Source organism: Siniperca chuatsi, linkage group LG2 (genome assembly GCF_020085105.1).
Source record: "Siniperca chuatsi isolate FFG_IHB_CAS linkage group LG2, ASM2008510v1, whole genome shotgun sequence".
In the NCBI taxonomy this organism is placed as follows: Eukaryota; Metazoa; Chordata; class Actinopteri; order Centrarchiformes; family Sinipercidae; genus Siniperca; species Siniperca chuatsi.
Window position 1 is genome coordinate 31,804,241 of NC_058043.1, and position 21,722 is coordinate 31,825,962.

A 21,722-nucleotide genomic window follows, 5' to 3' on the forward strand; every position below is an offset into this window, starting at 1 on the left:
TAGAGGAAAAGCGTAATGAGATAACTTCTATTATGAATTGGCGCTATATAAATAAAATTGAATTGAATTAAAAATAGCATAGTGGTTATGAAACATTCAGAGAAAAATTATTCAGCCAACACCTTTTTCAGCAGATCATTCAACCTGAGACTTTTCATTAACTTTAACACACATTTTCAACACTACTAATGCAGTTTGCTTAATACAGTATAATAGCTACAATATTATACCGATTCATAATGGTGATGGTTGCAGAGACTTCTGTCTGTTGGTCACTAGATGGCAATATGGTCAACAACGGGTTAACTCCCTGAATTAATAACATGCTCATTTCATGTCCTACAAAAATACAAGTTGGGTTACACATCAAGGACATCACAGTCCTTTCACTTAGGAATGTACTTTCAACTTTTATGATAGGTGTCTGGCAAACCTTATCTCAGACCACCTCAGGGGGTGACAGAAGAAAGAGTGTGTTGGTTTGCGTGTGTGTGTGTGTGTGTGTGTGTGTGTGTGTGTGTGTGTGTGTGTGACATGTGTGTGAGACAGATAAGGGAGGAGGAGATATTGTTTTTAATCTATCCTCCTTTAGTTAAACTAATCCAGAGAGTCAATTATTGTCTTTAAATTTTGCTGTTGTTCCATTAGCATGACAAGACATGTCTTTCCTCCGGGGTAGAAAGCTCTGGTCTTGTCTGGCAAGTATCCAAATTGACACCTTTACTGTTTGAGAGGGGAAGCAGTCAGTTTCAGATCTAGAGGCCTAAGCAGAGTTTATTCAATCCATTGAATTCCACTGGGTCGTAAATGATGTGGCTGTGTGTTGGTGAATGTGGGCAGACATTTCACCCCCCTGTTCTCACTACACTATCTCCTCTGGATAGATTAACAGGCCCAAACCCTAATAGTGATTAAAATAAAAGCAATCACTCGCCCTTAATTCAGATAACGGGACAAAGGTTGGCATGACAAGTGGGGTGGGGGATGAGCGGTTGCCTCTGTGTACAGTTGCCATGACGACCACATACAAGATGATAAAGGGCACTGGGGAGTGTTTGCGTGTGTTTGTGTCTGTCTGTGCAGTGAACAACCATTTAAATGTTTCAGGAATGAGTTTGAGGTATATGTCATCAGTGGTACACATTTTATCTCTCTCTCTCTCTCTCTCTCTCTCTCTCTCTCTCTCTCTCTCTCTCTATCTATCTCTCTGAAGTCAAATGCCGAGCTTAACCATGGAGATGTACTTCAAAGTGTTCAAGGTCTCTGTTTGACCAGGACAGTAGCTGTTCTTTGATGAAGAATAGTTGTGGGTTATTTGGTCTCTCCTCCGTCATTTGTGTTATCAGAGCAAATATGTACAGAGTATACAAGGGTTTCACAGCAATACTGTTCACTTGTACTGGATTATCAACCACAGTACATGTCCTACTCTTGTTTACCTTTCACGAATAGCAAGCTGGGAGGGAATTTACACAGACAGGCACAGAATGAGAAAAGAAACTTGAGCTTACAAAGTGGAGAAAGCAGTGGAAAGTTGCAAGTAATGGAAGGCTCACATGTCTGAAATTGTATATTGTGTCAGACAGATAAATGGGAAATGCCGTTTTAATATTAGACAAAAGGGCAAAACCTTTGCAACTGCATCTTGACTCTAAATTTAATTTACTAAAAGTCCTGTCCCTCCTCAGAACTGTTGCACAGGGTGTGTGAATGGTGTGGCTGCACAGAGCCTAGGACCTTCAGGTGTCTCACAGTTATTTTTTGTTATGACTTGTTTGAACTAAGCTTAGAAAAAAATTATTTCTGGTGTCTAAAGTAGAACTAGAGGTAAACATCAACCTAGGTCATAATTAGGCATTTGAACAGCTGCTCCTGTCATTTTTCTTTGGAGGACAGTCTAGTCAATCCAATTATTCATTGTTTTAAATACTTTGCTGTTAAGTGTTTCCCGGGGGCTTAAAAAATGAGGAAGACCCAACAATATAATGATATAAAACAGAAAAAGCTGCAAATCCTCACATTTGAGAAGCTGGGACCAGGTAATTTTGTCATTTTTGCTTGGAAAATGACAAACGATTAATCGATTATTATCAAAATTGTTGCAGATTAAATAAATAATCGCATTGCTGAGTTTGATGACAAGAAAGCAGGGAAAGTGACTTTCAGGCAATTTGTTTCCTGAATGGTAAGTCCATCTTATTTGTTTCAGTTGTAATATTCCAGCCTTTTTTAAATATGCCAACATGAAAGCTAAGTTCTCATTTTCTTTGGCTTTAACAGCAAGCAATGAGCTGAGACAGAATAGCCTATAAATTATTATGGGAGTGCAAAATGCTGCTTTAGGTCAGAAGTAGTGTTTTTTGCATGCATAAGCAGTGGCGATTTAATGCACAGGCTTTCCTGGGCTGAAGCCCAGGAGCCAAAAATTAGAAAGGTCCTCTTAATGTCTATTAATAATATAATAATATTATAATAAAATAAGAAGAAGAAGAAGAAGAATTTTTTGGGGGGGATGAGGGTAGTTAATGTCATACATCCTGTGTACTGATTGGCCATTTTTCTGGTAGAGGAATTCCTTCGTATCACTCTGGAACTGCGTGCGAGGAGTTTGTGCACATAATAAACGTTTGTATTCTCCACATAAGCATGCAAAGCACAAACTGGACACAACATATGTAGCTGCTGTTCCCTAGAGCTTTCCATAAGGAGGCGGCTGGAAAGCTGCCAAGTCCACTGGCGAGCATGGATTGACTATCTTAGGGATGGAATCAGGATTAGCCTTCAAGGTCACCCCAAAGTTCCATGGGGTCAACCGCATACAAGCTGGATGCACAGACACAGTGTGAATATCACTCACATGCTTAGCTGTGGCTAAAGTCAACAGCAAAGCCACCTTAAGAGATAACACTTTCAGCGTCATGTCCATCTACTGCTCCAACCGGAGATGGCCCTGAGTCTGGCTTTGCTCATGCTTCTGCCTCTTAAAAGTAAATTTTTCCTTGCCACTGTCGCCAAAGTGCTTGCTCTTGTTGGGTCTCTGTAAATAATATTATATATAATATATGTACAGTCTAGACCTGCTCTATAGGCAAAGTGCAACGAGATAACTTCTGTTATGAATTGGCGCTATATAAATAAAATTGAAATGAAAATTGAATTGAATTGAATTTCTATGAGTTCAACCTGAGAGAGGTGGTCTCTGCGCAATGGCAGGGGCCACAAGCGACCACAGAGGAGTTGCTTCACTTCCACCAGCCAATGCATGGACCGCCAGTAAGGAGTGATTTAAATCAGGGACAGACAATTCTCCCGTACCCTGAACAATGTCAGGGGAGTCTTGGCCAGTGGAGGAAATGCATATAGTGGAACGCAAGGCCACCCGTGCGCAAATGCATCCACTTCCAGCGTTGCGCTCCGGTTGTGCAGGGAGAAAAACAGTGGGCGCTGTGAGTTTCCCCCCAGCCAATCTAATCCACTATAGACGGGTCCAGTTGCCATTCTGAGTGGATTCCCCCTGGAGAGATCTGCACCTAAATTCTGAATCCCGGGGCCACCCACAGACAAGAGCATCACTTCACAATATCAGTTTGCGTACCAGAGTGTGCAACTGTTGGGAGCGCAGACCTCCCTGGCGGTTAATATAGGCCTCTGTGGTCGTATTGTCCATCCTCACCAGCAAATGATGCCCTCGGAGAAACAGGAGACAATGTGAGACATTGAGTTAGAAACACTGCTAATGGCTCCAAATAGTTGATATGGGCATTATGGGGATAAGTGCTCCAAACCCCACACACCACCCAAGCCCAATAGGCTGGTGTCCGTCATCACTACTTTCCTGGTTAACGTGACTCGTTTCCCTATGACATTCATGAATGTGCCAGAGTGGACCCGAATGAAGTCTACTTTCTCGGCCGACAGGCGGGCTGTGTAGGTGAGTGAATTCAGCGTTCAAGCAAAAGTCTGCCTTGGGGCGGCTGCGCCGTGGCTTGTGTTCTCCACGGGAGACAGAGCTGTTTTTTGGCCACACACCTCTTTTTGGAAGCAAGAGTGAAGCCCTCAGAATCAACTGGGATGTCCTCCTTATCCGACAAGTTTCAGGTTGAGCCATCTCACCCTCTCCTCCAGAAATAACATTGACATACACTTCCCCATAGCCTGGACAGCGCAGAGCCGGACACGGAGACATCGGTGATTGTGGTTATCTCATCCCACACAAAAGTGTCAGTTATGTCCACCATGTCATCAAAAAGTTCCGCTTGGTATGCTGACAACATGGAGGTGATTTGGAAGGGAGGGTAGAGGTCTATACAACTCAGCTGATAACCGTGGGTGGATGTGGGCTGCCACAAGAGACTCCATGGGCAGCATGCAGACCATGGGTTGCTTATCCATCCCCTCAAAATCCAAGGAAGACGCTCCTTGAATAGGGGTCTTGCTGGAGTATGGATTCTCTTTCCAGGAGACTGTGACTTCTTCCAGTAGCTCAGGGAACACCAGGAGAAGCTGCCTCGCAGCCCGTTTGGCTTGGGGTAATTTCTTCCCTTCATAGCGGGACCGAGGAGCCTCCCCCACTCAGGGCTGGCATAACGGTATAAGTAGATATGTGCGAATATGAAAGAGAACCCAAGGTTTGCAGTGGTATGAAACAGGTAAAAAAGAGCTACTACTTGCACTGAAGTTAAGCTGGAACTGTCTAATGTTTAATACTTTTACTTGACAAATGACATTTAAAGGGTTCATCCCAATTTGAAAAAAATACTGTTTTTCTCCCTTACTGCTACTGGTATTTATCCATGCATATAGCTTTGGTTTTATTTGTCCAGGTTTGGTGATATCTGTCTCTGAGATTTTTGCCTCCACCTCAATATAATAGAGATGAATTGTTTGTGGTGCTCACAGCATTGAAAAATTGCATTTATAAAATTCAACAGCAACATGTCTTTTACTATATCTGTTACTCATAGGGTTTTCATAGGGATTATTCCTTCGGTAGGAAGTAGTTCCAATGAAAATGCTATACTTTGGATCATCAAGAGTAACAGAGAAACTGTTTCTGAAAAAAGATGTTGCTGTTGAAGTAATTTGTAATTTGAGTGAACTGACCCTTTAATCGATTAATGAAATCATCATTGATTATTTTTCAGTCGATTCATGGATGGACTATTTCAGCACTCACCATGCTTTCCAGTGTGTCTCCAGTATATTGTAACCAGTTAGATGCTTTCAGTGGCTTCTGACTCTACCACAGCCCTAATGGCTAAAACCCATCTGATAAAAAGGAAAGAACGCCCACTCTCTTCTTCCCTCACACTACATATCCGCTGTGATGGCCGGCAATTCAATTTGTCCCGGCTCAAGCTATCATTACTGCCAAAGGCACATTCATCAAAAAAGATGTACCTCGCTTTTTGACCCCTGCTCTTTATATGATGTGTACAGTTGTTGGAGAACAATCATCTAATTTGCTGCTCTGGGGCATTCACTGGCCTGTTTGAACTAATGGTACAACTAACATGGATGCAACATGCACGTAGCTTGCTCACACACACAACCACTTAACATACACATGTATGTATGTTATGTACAAATACAATACACTTAATTTTTTTAAATCTTAACTTTTCCTTTTATCTGTTATTGCTACTGTTAATATATTTTCTAAGCTAACTATTTCTTTTCTGAGTTTCCTGAGCTCCCAGTGACCACCAAATGACACAAAGAACAGCAGAATGATTTGTTTTCAGTCATTAGAATAAACTTGGTTTTGAATTTCCCCTGCGAGTCCAAGCAGCTGTCAGGATTCAGGACAAACAAAAAACTGAATGAGCTCCTTGCCTTCCATGTGACTTTATGGTTAAAAGTCTCACTTTGATGATAAAAACATCAGTAGGTATGTTTCCATTCACCTGTATTTATACACATTTTTTTTAAATTACCTTTGGCTGAGGTGGAAAAGTTAGCATATCATAAAAGAGAGGATGTGGAAATAAAGTTTTTGAATAGACCTTGGGTGTTGCAGTACCTGTTTCTTCTTCGTCTGCTGTAGACAAAGCATTCATGTCATTCTACCACTCACTGTTACAGGCCTCCACTGCACCAGAAAGGACAAAGACTAAAGAATAAAAAGAGCTGAGTTGTCAGGGGTGTACGTAACCACAACATACTAGAATATCTTACGTACAAGTACTGTTACTTTAAAGAAACTTGTGTAAAAATGTACTTAGATAAAAGTAAAAAGTAGGTCCATTAAAATGTAATTTGAGTAAACGTTACAGAAACACGGACATGTAAACAATAAAAACTCGACAGATGCTGCAGCCACAAACACACATTTTAAAGCAAAAAGAGAGTTGCAGTTTTTGCACAACTTGTAGTGCACACAAATGTACACAACGCTACGTTGCCTAGCAAGATTGACGTTCTCCATCACAGTGAGTGTGTTGTTTGCCTAGCAAGATTGACGTTCTCCATCACAGTGAGTGTGTTGTTTGCCTAGCAAGATTGACGTTCTCCATCATAGTGAGTGTGTTGTTTGCCTAGCAAGATTGACGTTCTCCATCACAGTGAGTGTGTTGTTGTACTCACCTATCTGAACGACATTCTGTATCTTGAGCCCTGCAAAGTCCTGGCTTTAGGTTCAACTTCTCAGCTCATTCATTCTCAAGGTATAATATAACCAGTCCACTCAACTTCTCTGTTCCACTGCGCTCCTCAAAGTTTTCACACATTTTGAGCTGAAAGACTTTTTCCATGTGACTTTTGTATACTTAAGTAAAAGTAAAATTACAGATTTTTGAAAATACCCCAAAAAGTACAAGTACACAAAAAATACTTTGTTACAGTAACAAGAGTAAATGCAATTTGTTACTTCCACCACAGGAAGTCGGATGATAATTCTCTGTAACCAATTATTCATAGTTACCTAAACTTAACAAAATCTTAACCATACGGATTAAAGATATAAAAACGGAGGCACCCTCGTGGTCTAGGGGTAAGACGCTGACCATGAACTGCAACATCCCTGGTGCAAGTCCAGCTGGGGACTTTTATTGCATCTCTCTCTCACTCATTTCCTATCATATAGCTACTGTATCTAATGAAGTCATATAAAAATATTTAATAGTACTGTTTGGAGGTGAATTTTAACAGTCATATGCATTTTGGAAGGCACTGATAAACAATGTTGTCCTGCTGATAGGGGCACCAGATGACACAGGTCATTCCGAAGTCACTGACAAAGGACATAATTTGTTGTTTAGTGTTGAGGACTGTTGATATATTTGCCAAAAGTAGTAGAAAACATACACGTATTCACATTTTAATTTGCTGACATTTTAGAGATTTGCTTAAAACATAGACTTAAACTTAGAAGGAAATTATAAATCATTTTCTCCTTTGGTTGGAACACAGCTTAAGCCATTGAGTACTCAGTCACTGGCAAAAGGGCTCAATATACAAAAAATGACTTGTTAAGATGTACACTTTTGCAGCTTCTACCTGTTGGAAAGTAAGCTTACACTATGATAGACCATATTTGCATGTCTTTTCGATTGAGTTATAGAGACATTCAGCATCTGGCTCATTGTGCGTGGGCCAGACAGCAGTCACTCTACTAATGAGGGCAGCAACATGTTGCTTTGAAACACGTTGCAAGGGGAGTGCACTGTCTGGCTCTTCAAAAGCATCCGACCCAAGCCACGGGTAGCAAAAGATGACAGCAGGGGACAAATCCCATTCCAGCTGCCATAACCTAGCTGTGCTTAACTGGTTCCAACCAGGGTTATCAGGTTACACACATTCTGCATTAGCCTGCTGCATAGCACCGAAGTCAAGACATACGCTTGTGTGGCAAAGGATGTTTCAACATCTCGTTAAGTGGAGGGATTTCAAAGCTCACAATGTGGATTAAAGGATTATGTCACACAATATGCTGTGGGTTTGGATTTAGAACCTGTTCAAATGATGTGCATGTGTTAGATGCACATTAAAAATATTTGTACAGAAATTACTTAGTATCATCTTTTAACTCGGCAAGCCATCTGTCAGTACTTTCAAAAGGCTTTACGTACTGTGAAATTACTTATTTTTGAGGAAAAGCAGCTCTTCTTGAACTGAAGCCTCAAAAATTGCCATTTCCACTCCCAATGAACAAACTGTTAGAGTAATAGAGTAATCATATGCCTGTGTGAGATTAGTTATTTAACTCTGGCTTGGTACTGTTGGATTTTAATTGGCAGTTATTAGCCACAGAGTGCAGCTCCCACACCAACAAGCCAATATTTACTCTCAACACTGATAACTGGAAAACAAACGGCTCATTTAGTGGAAATTTCTTTGTTTCTTGTAATGCCTGAGCCTCCCTTCCTGTCTTCCTCTTTCTAATCACCACCCCTGTTTAAACGGTTCAACTCTCTCATCCCCCTCTCTTTCCATTTTACACTCCCTTCCACACCCAGTCCTCTTTTCCTGTATCTTTTCTCTTCTCTCTCCCTCTCTCATTCTGCTTTTCTGCAGGGACTTGAGGGGGACTCGACGAGCCTTAACACACCGAAAATACAATTACTCGCCCTTGATTTCACCTCTATGTGACTGATTTCATGAGATATAGTATTTGTTATAAACAGATGATAATTAAAGACCAACTGAAATCAAAATTATTGTTATCGAAGAAAATAATGAATAGCTCCTTTTGTATTTGATTTGACTTATTTGTACTTATTTGTTCAAAACTGTAATAACCAAAAAAGAAGAAATGTAAATTATATTTATATTTGTGGAGTGATAACTCCCCTATGCTGGTGTTCTCCAGCGGTAGTTAATTTTTGGTGATGATGATCCTGTAATTTGACTGGTGCAATTTCATAACTAAAAATAGTTTATTATGTCACTTTAATTACAAAAGCATACCAAGCTGTTTTGCGCACACTACTGTATATGTTTGGACCAGCTGGGTGAAATGATATTGTTACTAGCAGTCACCAAGTCATGTGGTTGATTAAACTTCACACTTCTTGCAGATGTTTCACTAAAATGCATTTCAGGGAAGGCAGTACATTAACTGTGTTCCAACTCCAGACTACATAATTCTAAGGAGGTTTTGCGTATGTAGTGTGTTTACGCAAGTGCACTTCTGATATACTATATCTATAAACTATATACAGTATTAAAGCAAATAGCCGCAACAACAACAGCAAATAAGGGCAGATCAGAAAACATTACTAAATATATGATAAAAATACTTATTAAAGAAACTAGAAATAAAAATAGAAATAGCTTGCCTCCTTTCATGCCAGGTAAATGAGAGCGCCACACAATTTATGGTAGATGAGCACAAATTCTCCCTAACATCATGCTCATATGGCTAATAAGAGCACTGCATGGTTGTTGGATGGATCCAAAGAGCATGAAAACCTTTCACACAGCCATATGTATCAGGACGACTTAATGAAAATAGCATACATTAAAATGATAACTCATTCAGGATTGCAAAGCAGCATCATAAATGCATAGAAACAGCCTCACCATCACCAACAAGTCCTCCTTTTATCCCTTCCCCCATGTCTCCTTTCAGAGCTGTATTGCAACAGACAGCAGCAGATTTATCAGCTTACAGCTTATTAATTCAGAGTGGTTACTCCAGAAATGGCAATTGTCCAGGAAAAAAAGCTTCCATTTTGCGCCTCAGTCTGACATGGAAATTGTTTTTTAGGATATATTAGGATACATACTGAGTGACCAGAAAGCAAAAAAACGCTACTGTACCTTACTTACTTGATTCTATGATCTGTTTTGAAGCTGTAGGTGGAAACTTGTTTCTAATATTTTGTCTACCTCATTTACATATATGGAGAGTAACATTTTTTTTATATAATACAGCCCATTACAACACCACCATAAACTACAATGTAAAAAATTACCGTAGTGGTGAATCAACAACAAAATAGTTCATTTCATAAAGGTAGGATTAAATAAAAATAAGACTGTTCAATTGGATTGATTTAAATTGTACACGTTTCTATTTAAGGTCATGTTCATTAAATATGAATAACCATATGCCCACATTCACATTCACAGACACTGCTCCAACCTAAGATTTGGTTAAGTTCAGGCAAATAAAACTACTTGGTTAAGGTCGACAAACAAACTGCTCACAACAAGGTCTGTGGATTATCTTGAGTGACCGGTTCATGATTTCTGCAAAGAGACATTGCTGTTTAGTTTTTCAAATGTATTTCTTTAGCGCTTTGAGCACCACAAGCCGAGTGCCATATAATTCCATTACATTTAAAAAATGTAGATATCTCTACAGCTGATATCTCCAAAACTCGGCAACTCACACCAAAATAGTCTAGATGGATAAACAGCACTAAAGGTAAGGGAGAAAATATGTATTTTTGATTTTGGGGTGAGGTGTCTCTTTAAGGATCAAAGTTCAATCTTGCCCTTAGAAATAGTTTGACAAAACAATCCTAAATCAAGGTCCCCTTACTAGCTGTTTCCAGAGCTTTCATCCAAGAGGTCCTAAAGTATGACGGATGAGATCATAACAGCTACTGAGCTTGCATGTCAACAGATCCATCTTGATGAAGAAGCTCCAGAAAATGCTAATAGGTGGAATTTGGGTTGGGATCATTTTGTTGATTACTATTTTCAAGGTAAAAAAGAAATGTTGATGCTTTAATTATTAGGGAAAGACTGGGGTCATGGTTGATTGTCCAATGTTGACCATTGGTATGAGACAGGATGACTCCAGTGTCAAAGTCAGAAGCTTGATACGTCGACCGATCCATCCAAACCTCCTCTCAATTTGCAGTTATACAGTCTTATGACCACAAGAGGTTGCTTGTCAGAAAAGAGTAGTGGGTTGATTGAAATGTCTAAACAAACAACCAACCATCTTTTTTTCTCTGGTGAGAACAGTCCCTGTAAAGTCAAACTGGAGTTTTCTAGAAAACATTGGGACCTAGAGGAAATGCTAAATGGTACTTGCCTACCTCAGGCATGAGGGAAACTGCAAAAATAAGAGTCATACCGGCTCATACGTCACACAGGTGATAGGCCAACTAAATCAATGGTGTGCTTGTTTTTTTGGGGAGTTTTAACTATATTTGACCTGCATGCGTACTGGTGCTCATGTGCCTACCATGTGAATGTGCAGCACCAAACAGTTTGATCATGCTATAGGTGGAGAAAGGTCTGGAGTAGGCTACATGTAAGTCTACGTCACCCCACATATAGTAATAACAGTAATCCATACCACATACTGTATATCATGCCTGAAAATAAACATACAACAACTTTGTTGCTTGTTGTTGGAAATGAAAACTATGTTATCACTGTAGCAGGCTAATATATAAACAGAAATGTCTGTTTGTATATTTATACATTTCTGAAATGCGGTGTTACTTTTACGCCAGATGTAATGGGACACACACCTTCCGAAAAGTACAATTTTCAGAAAAAGAACATCATACCAACAGTAAAGTATGGTGGTGGTAGTGTGATGGTCTGGGGATGTTTTGCTGCTTCAGGACCTGGAAGACTTGCTGTGATAAATGGAACCATGAATTCTTCTGTCTACCAAAAACTCCTGAAGGAGAATGTCCGGCCATCTGTTCGTGACGTCAAGCTGAAGCGAACTTGGGTTCTGCAGCAGGACAATGATCCAAAACACACCATGCAGTCCACCTCTGAATGGCTGAAGAAGAACAAAATGAAGACTTTGGAGTGGCCTAGTCCTATTGCTATGCTGTGGCATGACCTTAAAAAGGCAGTTCATGTGGCTGAATTACAACAATTCTGTAAAGATGAGTGGGCCAAAATTCCTCCACCGCACTGTAAAAGACTCATTGCAAGTTATCACAAATGCTTGATTGCTGTTGTTGCTGCTTAAGGTGGCCCAACTAGTTATTAGGTTTAGGGGGCAATCACTATTTCACACAGGGCCTTAATAATAACAACCTTCATTTAAAAACTGCATTTTGTGTTTACTTGTGTTATCTTTGACTAATACTTAAATTTGTATGATGATCTAAAACATTTAAGTGTGACAAACATGCAAAAAATAAGAAATCAGGAAGGGGGCAAACACTTTTTCACACCACTATAAATCAAATATAGGCAATATATGGTTAGCTAGCTAATTGCAAAAGGCAAAGTAGAGACTCAAAAAGGGAAAATTGAGCAGGAGCCGAGAGGTTTTGTTGCAACTGTTTATGTGGGAAAACTGACATGGATTTTCTATGATTGGTTTGCGTAATTAATTGCGTAATTTTCATAATAAATATCAGAGAATAACCATGCCGTATCAGGAATTCTTGGATTGGAACTAATTTCAAATACTTTTTAGATACTTACTATTATATACATAAGACCATAAATTACATTGTTAGAAGGCTATTGTGGATTTGGGTTTCCAGTGGTTTTAAAACAATGTATCTCCAATTTTGGTGATTTTGGGCATTTATATTTCATTTAATGGCTTTCTAATTCAAAAGGTAAACTATGAGGTTTTGTTTTTTAACCTGAGGAAATCCGATAAAGCTGATCAATGTTTTGTTTAATTATTCATGTGATTATATATCCATGCTACTTCAGAGAAACCAATGGTCACTTTTGTAACATAGGCCCTACCCCTTTGGCTGGCAATGCAGTATACACTATATCTAAATTATAAGTTATAAATGCCTTGTGACCAAATCCAAATGAAGTGTAAAGATAGCAAAAACAAACACTATCTGGCACTCTAGGATTTAGAGTGTAACAGTTTGTAGTCCTAAAAGGAAAGCATTTATTTAAGCCTTGGACTCTCTTGCCAGATTTCTAGTTTTTTTTCTTCCTCCCACAAGCTTCTCAGCTTATGCCTACAAACATTTCACAGTTGGTTGTGTCACATTAATTATACAACAAGTTTGAATGTTGAAGCTGTACAATATTAGTTTTCTCTGTCTGTTTTCTATATTTATTGCTTATGTGGCTCAAATATGGTAAGAAACATATGGTAAATGTGTTGATTTTCAGAGATTATCTTCTTCAATCAAATCAAATTTGATTTTAATTCACTACAAAGATTTTTACTTCATGTACCTGTTACCCCTGTACAGATCCCAATATTCTCAGGACCCCAGAAACTAGCAATGTCTAGCTGTCATGTGTATGAATTTGACATACCTTAGTATTCTGTTTTCAATAAAACAACAGATCATTCATTGGAAATTTTTGACAATTTTGATAAACCATTAACCAGTACACATCCCAAACATTAGATGGTCCCATCTTCTCAAATATGAGGATTTACTGCTGCTTTCTGCTTCATATCTTAATGTATTTTAAACATCTTTGCATTTTTGGACTGTCAAAACAAAATAAACAATTTAAAACATCAATTTGGACTCTGGGAACTAGTGGGGGAAAAAATTTAAAATTGTATTGACTAATTGGTTAATCAAAAACTAATCAATATATTAAAAATGTTGAAAATAACCTTTTTCAATTCCAAACCATTTAGATTTTGAGAAACAATTTTCAATATAGCAGTCTTAGAAACTTCCTTCCTTCCTTCCTGTGGCCTTGTCTGTCTATTAAGTCACCCAGTGTGGAGTCCTGATCCCAAGACTGAGACTAATTTTGAAAACATTGTTTACGGGGCGACTGTGGCTTGGTGGTAGAGCGGGTCGTCCCCTAATCGGAAGGGCGACGATTCGATCCCAGCTTTCTCCAGCCCACATGTCAAAGTGTCCTTGGGTAAGACACTGAACCCCAAATTGCTCCAGAGGGCTGTGCCTTCGGTGTGTGAATGATTAGTTACTTTGATAAGCAGTTCTGCCATCGGTGTATGGGGTGAATGTGATATGTAGCTGAAGTGCTTTTAGTAGTCAGAAAGGCGCTATATAAGTACAGTCTATTACCATCTAAAACGATAGGTATGTATGCATTTTTGTAAAGATCTTGGTCAACACTAAAACGCTTGAACGATACAAAAATCTCTTCATCTTTGTTGTCTGTGGTGTTTTCATATCTATCCACATTTGAGAAAGTTTTCAAAAAGCTCTGTTTTTGGGTGTGAAAAATACTCGTTTAGTCTGGGCACAGGGTGAAGAACCAAGAGGATAACATGTGTTTTCATTATGCTCTGCATATATTAATAACTAATTTTCCATCCAGCAACACATTTTCCATTGATGCAATATCTGGCAGTTAAATAGTGGATAATCTATGTATAGAAGCCTGTCTTATTGTTCCGCCCCCGTGCTGAGACTGCTTCTCTGCATTCAGTTTGCCACAAAGCCTGAAAAAGCCTCCACACAGGTCTGATTTAATTTTATTCTACACATGAAGAAATTGGACATGTTTTAAAAATGAAGTTGGCTTCTTTTGCCTCATCAACATTGCCATATTTTTCAAATGCCGAGATGCTGCAGTGGTGAGAATACAGACCTTTCTCAAAAGCAAAGATGGAAATAACGTGACGCAAAGCATCTTGGGGAGGAAGTCGGTGTGGATGGTTTGGTGTCCAAAGTCTCTGACTCTGACACTGAAGACTGCTGTTTGCATCCCATGTCCTACCAATAGTGAATGCTTTTTAACCATGACTGAGGCAAGACAAGGCAGCTTTATCTACATAGCACATTTCAAACACAGAGGCAGTTTAAATTGCTTTACATAAGCATAGAAAAGCATTAGAATGACTTTTAAAATAAGTTTACCAAACTTTGATTCTATAATCAAAGTTTATACGACTTTTCTGTTTATACGACTTTTCTGCTGTCTCCTATAGAGGAGACAGCAGAAAAGTCATATGAGTTGTTTTTCTAAAGGTCATACTTTGTTGTTTAGGTATATGGACTTCAATAGCAGATTCAGTCAATAATCCTTCAGGTAGCATGGTGAAACGCCAATATTTCATGTTAAATTAACTGTTTTTATATACAAACAACACTATGGCCAAGAGGTGAGGTCAGCAGAGGCTGCTAATTGTAATCAATTGTCATGTTTTTAGTAGTAATAAAGATATGATAATAGCAGTGATTGACAGGCTGGTTCTTTTGGCTTTCTTTTATGTGGAACCATTTGCTGAAAATGATTATCCAGACGTTTGGAGTAGTTGCTCTGAATATGAAATTAACAAGTTCCAACGCAGCGTTTAGCGAAAAATTTAAAAGACTTGAACGAAACCAATACCAAAGTCCAGCACATTTAGCTTTCAGGAGCCTTCATGATCTGTTTGTTTCTCTCAATAAAAAATTAAAGCTCTCAAAGCTTCCAAGGCAATGTTTTGGCAAAATATTAAAAGGCCTTACTAATTGGCTACCTCTGAAGAATGTATCACAACTCCAGCTAATTTAGTCGATTAAAAATTTTCACTCTAAAATATATGGTAATCCAGTGCAAGGCCAGAACAGGGATAATATGATCCATTTCCTTGCTACCTGTTACGTCTTGCAACAGTGTTTTGAACCAGCCAGTTACATTAATCTTATTTTTTAGATTATTTTTTCTGGCCTTTATTTGATAGTGACAGCTGTAGAGATAGACAAGAAAGGCAGGAGAGAGAGTGGATGACATGCAGCAAGGAATCGAACCAGGTGAGCTACCAGTGCCCTCCCTAGTTACAGTAATGTAACAGTGAGTATAGCTCTAGTATAGCTAGAAATGATCTGAATGGAGCAGCCTGGTTCCAGACCTCTGGATTACTGTCCATATACTGTCTGTGTGCCGAAGGGCATACTTTTCTCCGCCCAATGGCGGCGTGTGTGATATGCTTGGCTTTAACCAGTGGCCACTGATTGGTTAACACCGCACGCTGAAAATAACTGGATCTGGGACAAATTTGTACGACCAAGAAATTTTGCCAGATTGGGAGATTTTCTGTACAATTTAGGCTTTAGGATGGATTATGTCGGTAAAAATTAGGTTGAGTGGGTTGACAAAATTTTGTCCTGGTTTGTAATAGTGTGGACATTTTTATAATTTTTTTCAATATTCACATTCTTTTCTGGCTAATAATAACGTTTTCGAACCAACCTGGCAACACTGCTCAAGTAGCTCGAAGGCTACTTAACCAGGCTGGTCAACCACCAGAGGCACGCCCGCCGGCTTCTAGCTGCTGGTCAGACTAGCTCATAGATGTATCCATGTACTAGCTAGTAGTAACGATGGCTGATATACCTTAAAATAATAACCCAAGCTTTTATTTGCTTCAATCACTGAACACAGCCTGCCTATATTTGGGACAGGCGTCTATGGGACAGGCCTTTCATTCCTTTCTCACAAAACTCTAAGATGAGAAATACTGCAGGAAGAAGATAAAATATTGTTAATGTCAGAGAAAAGTTAGCAGACATTGAGCTGGCATAAACACTCTATGCGGTTGTTTAGTGCACAGCCATTAAGTGGGGCCACGGATCAGTGAATGGACACATATTCAGACTTTATGACCGCTTCAAAGGTAGGGAGTCACCACTTTTTTTTTCAACTCTCTTGTTTACCATGCCGGTAAATCTGAATGAATTATACTTTGGCGCTCATGGTCTCTGGAAAAAAAAAAAACAACTTTGTTTGTAGTCTACATTCAACCAATTAAATGTTATTTAAGATATCAGTATTAGTAGTAGCTATAATGATGTAGTAAATAATGCATGCTCACGACCAAAATACACAGCGCTACCTCTAGGGCCACAGACCCACCTGAGGAAAAGTCACTGTGTTTGACCACTGTTTCCCTGGGTGAAAAAACATTCAGAGTTTTATAGGCAGGATAAAGAATGGGTACGTCATGTTCCTCTGCCAGAGCCTTACTGTTATTAGTCGACTTACAGAAATAATTCTTAAATCAGCACATTTCTTTGATCGACAAACATTAACTTTTCCTACCACCCCCTACCACAGCTTCTACATCAGCTGAAAATACCTCCCTGCTAACAAGACCTCTGGGTCAAAAAACAGGCCTGCCAATGGAATGCTGAGTGCCAACTGGTGATGAACCTAAGCCAGTTTATTAATTTATGACCTGCTTTCACAGGTCGTGCATGGCACAGACCCAGCACTGACCCTTTTAAGGGCCAATATACGAAAAAGTAACTTTTTCGTATATTGGCCGCTCGGTCTAGATGTGTTCTGTACCAAATATGGTGACCATTGCTAAAATTTTGTAGGAAGAGAAGCGAAAAAACAAGATTTGGACAAAATTCAAAATGGCAGAAAATGTATCTAGACACAAATAGCCGTGGCTTATATGGATAGATTCGTCTGGACCCACAGTTTTCCTGAGACTTACAGTTCAAAAGTTACAGGCAAAAATGTAAAGTTTGTTGTTATAGCGCCACCATCTGGCCAAATTGCACCAAATTCGACACTGCACTCCTTTGGGTGTAATACAACCACCAAGTGTGAGATCGCAGTGCCTGTTCAAAATGTGCCTGTTTGCGGATTGCTTGTCCTATGGTATTGCTGCTTCAACGCATAGAAAAATTAATACTGTTGATTTTAGGTCTGAAGTATATACACCAACAACATGAAAGAAAGAACATTTTATTATACACAGATGTTATGTTTTGTAACAGTGAATCTTTTCTTATTTCAAGTTCAAGTGCAGTACCCTTTCAGAGCGCGTGCCCGTTTGGATCGGGCCGATTGCTTGATCCCCGGAAGTACTGCTTGCAGCGTTGTTGAGAACCGCAGTATGACTGCTCTGATCTCCGGCTGCAGCAGAGCCCGAAGCCCCCGCCCCGATGCTCCGCACTCAGAAACAGAGCAGCTCGCTGCTTGCTTGTTAATTAATATTAAACATGCCGCGTCGTCAAATTGCAAATTCAACACTGCACTCCCTCGGGTCTGAAGTCAATCAGATAAACGGTTCTCGAGAAAATCGAAGCACAGATAGACATGCAGACAGATAGATAGACAGACAGACATTCCTTTATTTCAGGGGTTAATGTTAATTAACCTGAATTTGATCCATACATAAATCAATCCATCTTGCCGAGATATGTTTCACTGCTTTATCTGGTATACTGTGGTCCTCATTCATTTATTAATTGCCTATCTCTGTATTCAATTGGCTATCATTTTCCCTTTTCTGAGGTTGGTGCCCCGAGGGGAATTTAATGCAAGTTAAATTCTGTTACTCTGTATAAATACTGATCATTTCCGATAGCCCGAATTACTCTCAACATATGTTGGAGCCCTTTAGTAACTTATTCATGCTACATATTTTGGTACCCCAGTAGGCTATGTGTTTACGCTACATATAAAACAAATGGCTAGTATGAACACGATGTCAAACTGATTTATGAAATGAAATGACTGTTCCGTCTGATTATCAAGATAATTTTGGAGTTCTTAAATGAAAAAAACATGGTAAAACAGCTCTCTTGATCTGCTCCTCAACATTGCGATTTGAGTCAAGTTCCTGTAAAGATATTAGGCCACTGTACAGTTGAGGACTGACCTGGCAGGCGTTATAGAGGAGCTGGTGCTCAAACTTCTTGACGCCCAGGATCTGCTGGAACATCTCGTACAGCTGGTCCTTGCTGAGGATGAGCTCAGAGGCGGCACTGGCCGTCATTCTCTGCTGGTGCTTCCTGGGATCCTCTTCACCTCGGTAGATGGTGTCAAACTTGGCTATCCAGGAGCTCAGCACGGTCTCTTTGCTCAGGCCATCAATCTCAGGCAGGCTGCGCACCCGCTTCTCTATGTGCTTCTTAAAAACCTCCCGAGAATCGCTGGCCGAGCAGCCACCACTCTGCACCATCCGAGACACACGGTCACTTTTCAGGAAGACCTGCAATCAATTTGTGTATTGACAGATTAGTTTTTTTATCCAAAATATTTCTGATGTATATATATTGTATGTATAACAAACTCATCAGGAGGGCTAACTCCATCTTGGGGATGGTTCTTGAGAGAAGGATGCTGCTAAAGGTACAGCATCATGGACAAATACCTCTCACCCCCTTCATGCCTTTCTGGATGAACACAGGAACACCTTCAGCAACAGACCAAGGTACACCACTGAACAAGTTCCATACCCACAGTGTCCATCGGCCTGCACAACTCCTCACTAACTGGCTGACAATTATTATCATATAGCTAAAATTCATTCTACTGCTATTCCTACTGTTTCTATCCTGCTTGCCACCTACACCTGATTCCATCTCCTCCTACCCCTACGGGGCAATGCACCCCTTAAAACACACTTTTAATTTTCATTTTCTATTCATAATTGACGTAAAATTCAAACATTTACAATTTGTAACATTTGTAATGTAGTAACACTGATGCACCTTACTGCAGTTATTCATTGCTTCTGATATATAAATCAGATGCAATGAATCAGAATCATTTTTTTCCATTCCATGAAGTTCTTGTACTCGATAAAACTCATAGGGAGTAGCCTTAACAAAACCATAAAAATGTTAATTATGCTTTAGTTGCCAGAAGCAAATACTGTACAAAAACAAATGAAATACCTTGACATGTGTACATTTACAAATATGTTCAGAACATTTTCTTATTATGTTGATTAAAAAGAACCTAATCCATGTGGCATTATGTTTCTTTCTAAATGTATTTTCTGTTGCAAATTAGTAAACATCATTTTTAGGAGAGAGGGTTGCATTAAAACAGTTTTAACAAAAACCTGCACCTAGGTAGGACTTATTGCAAGGCTGCCCTACTGTTTTAGCTAGGTTAACCTAATAAACTGGCACATTATCTGTGCAAAAGTTTGTTTATATAAAGAAGAGCTTTTGTTTTTTGTTTTGTGTTTTATATACATGTCTTAGTGTATATCATAGTAGATATTTTGACATTAACAACTTTCTGTTTTAAGTTTAAAATTAAAATTGCAATTATTTTTTATTTTCATTGTGCAGAATGTACAGTATGTGCATTCATATAAAATAGTGAGCCGTGGAGTTGTTTCATATGCCTTTTGGAGTTATTATTACATAAAAAAATGTTTAATAATCTCATGTAATATCAATATCCGTGTTGAATGCATTTAATAACATGGCTTAATAACATTACATTAAGTTAAAATGGGATGAAAATGTAACAACTGAGCAGTATGTCAAAAGTTACTACAGTGGAATGAGTTCAACAAACTAGTTCTATAAAGTGGCTGATATTGATGACTCACCTTTTGTGCCAGAGAGACCTTGTGAGAGAAAGTTGTGAATGAACAGTGCAATCCAGACTGTTTACAAATGTGAAATGCAGAGAAGATTCTGGCTCTTCCTTTCTTACATTTTATTTCCCTCTTCTATTCTGGGTGGATGAAGCCCACTGAATCCTGGCCAACTGGGAGCATATTATTAAGACTACCCTAAGGAGCTCAGTGCACGCTCTTCATCATTTATCAAGACAAGTTATCTCCATTGAGGTTTGGATACTTTTTACTCCATTATTAGTTTTCCTTGGACAGATACATTTTAAACAAGAGGAGGCTCGCAATGGGAACTTAACAGCTTGCAAAACGATGTTTAGTCATCTGAAATGAGTTTGCACACATATCCAATTAATAAATAATCATATAGTTTTAACATATAGTATTTAAGTCAATCAATCAATGATTTATACTAAAAAAGACTACATTAAATATATGTTTTGTTAGTATACTGGTGGTGGAGTGAAATATCCATGTGACAGATAATACAGACTCACATCATAGTAGCTCTGGACAGCGTTGATGAAAGCCTCATCAGCCACGATCTGGGTTTCTCCGTTGAGGAACGCCTGGAAACGCTCTTTGACTGTCTGCAGCTGCTGCTTACTGATCTGAAGGAGACATTAACAGACAATAGGTTATTATAGTTTATGAAAAAAAACTACAACTTAAATATTCCAATTTAATAATTAAAATAAAAGTGAAACTGTACCTGTTTTCAAAACTATACAAAAGTTATACAAGCTCACCAAAAATGTACTGAAATCTGCAATTAAATACATTTTGTTTCTGTTTCTTTTTATTTTCTTTCTTTATTAGTCTTAAATATTGATCCTGATTCCCAGGAACTTTTCAGTGTCCAATCAGTTGGAGGTACAGCTGGCCTACTTACACAACCAACAGGACATTAAACAGTTAGCTAAGGCTGATAGCGCACAGAAAGATGGTATGGATCCAAACCACCAAAATAATGGTCACAAACAAAGAGAGCAATATGGAGGATTGTCTTGAAAACCAGGAATGGGAAGATCTACATGAGAAGTTTTTTGTTTGTTTTTTTGCTTTTAACTGCACCAATCGCAGAAGTAATGGTCGGAGTATATTCTAAAGTTCTGAAGGAGGAAGCTCCTCCGTCGACTCAGAGTGCAGATCTAGCTATTGGCATCTATCAATTTAGTCAGAGCCCTAGATTTTAATCCTGTAGTGGATAGTTTTGCACAGAAATGGGTGAGGAAGAAAGGCCTTTTTAACGTAAGATCATTCACACTGTTACTGTGTGTTTATGGTGGGACTTGGTGACAGTTGATAGCCTACAGATGGACGACTGATGGCTTTAGATGGAAACGTTATGCTTATAATTTTGCCAGTCAAACAGATATGCAGAGTCTCTTTTCATGATCACCTGTAGTTACAATACTTTGTGAATACTGTTTTGACACTAAATCTTATGAGCAAAGTTTTGCCTGTATACAATGCAGACATCAGATTTTATGAGATTTTGCAATAACATAAGACATGGTAACACTTTACTTTAACCCCCTATAAGCACCATATA

General features: G+C 39.0%; 1 protein-coding gene across 25 annotated transcripts in view; it reads right to left on the minus strand.

Annotated features, from left to right (window-relative positions):
- Nucleotides 1–21,722, minus strand: part of LOC122883524 (calcium-dependent secretion activator 1) — a 216,225-nt gene that overhangs the window by 153,279 nt on the left and 41,224 nt on the right. For all 25 annotated transcript variants that reach the window (XM_044212353.1, XM_044212315.1, XM_044212362.1 and 22 more), the window contains exons 2-3: nt 20,665–20,778; nt 18,449–18,781 (exon numbers count right to left, since the gene is read on the minus strand). In XM_044212353.1, the coding sequence (XP_044068288.1) occupies nt 18,449–18,781; nt 20,665–20,778 (447 nt within the window). The remainder of the gene's footprint in view (nt 1–18,448; nt 18,782–20,664; nt 20,779–21,722) is intronic.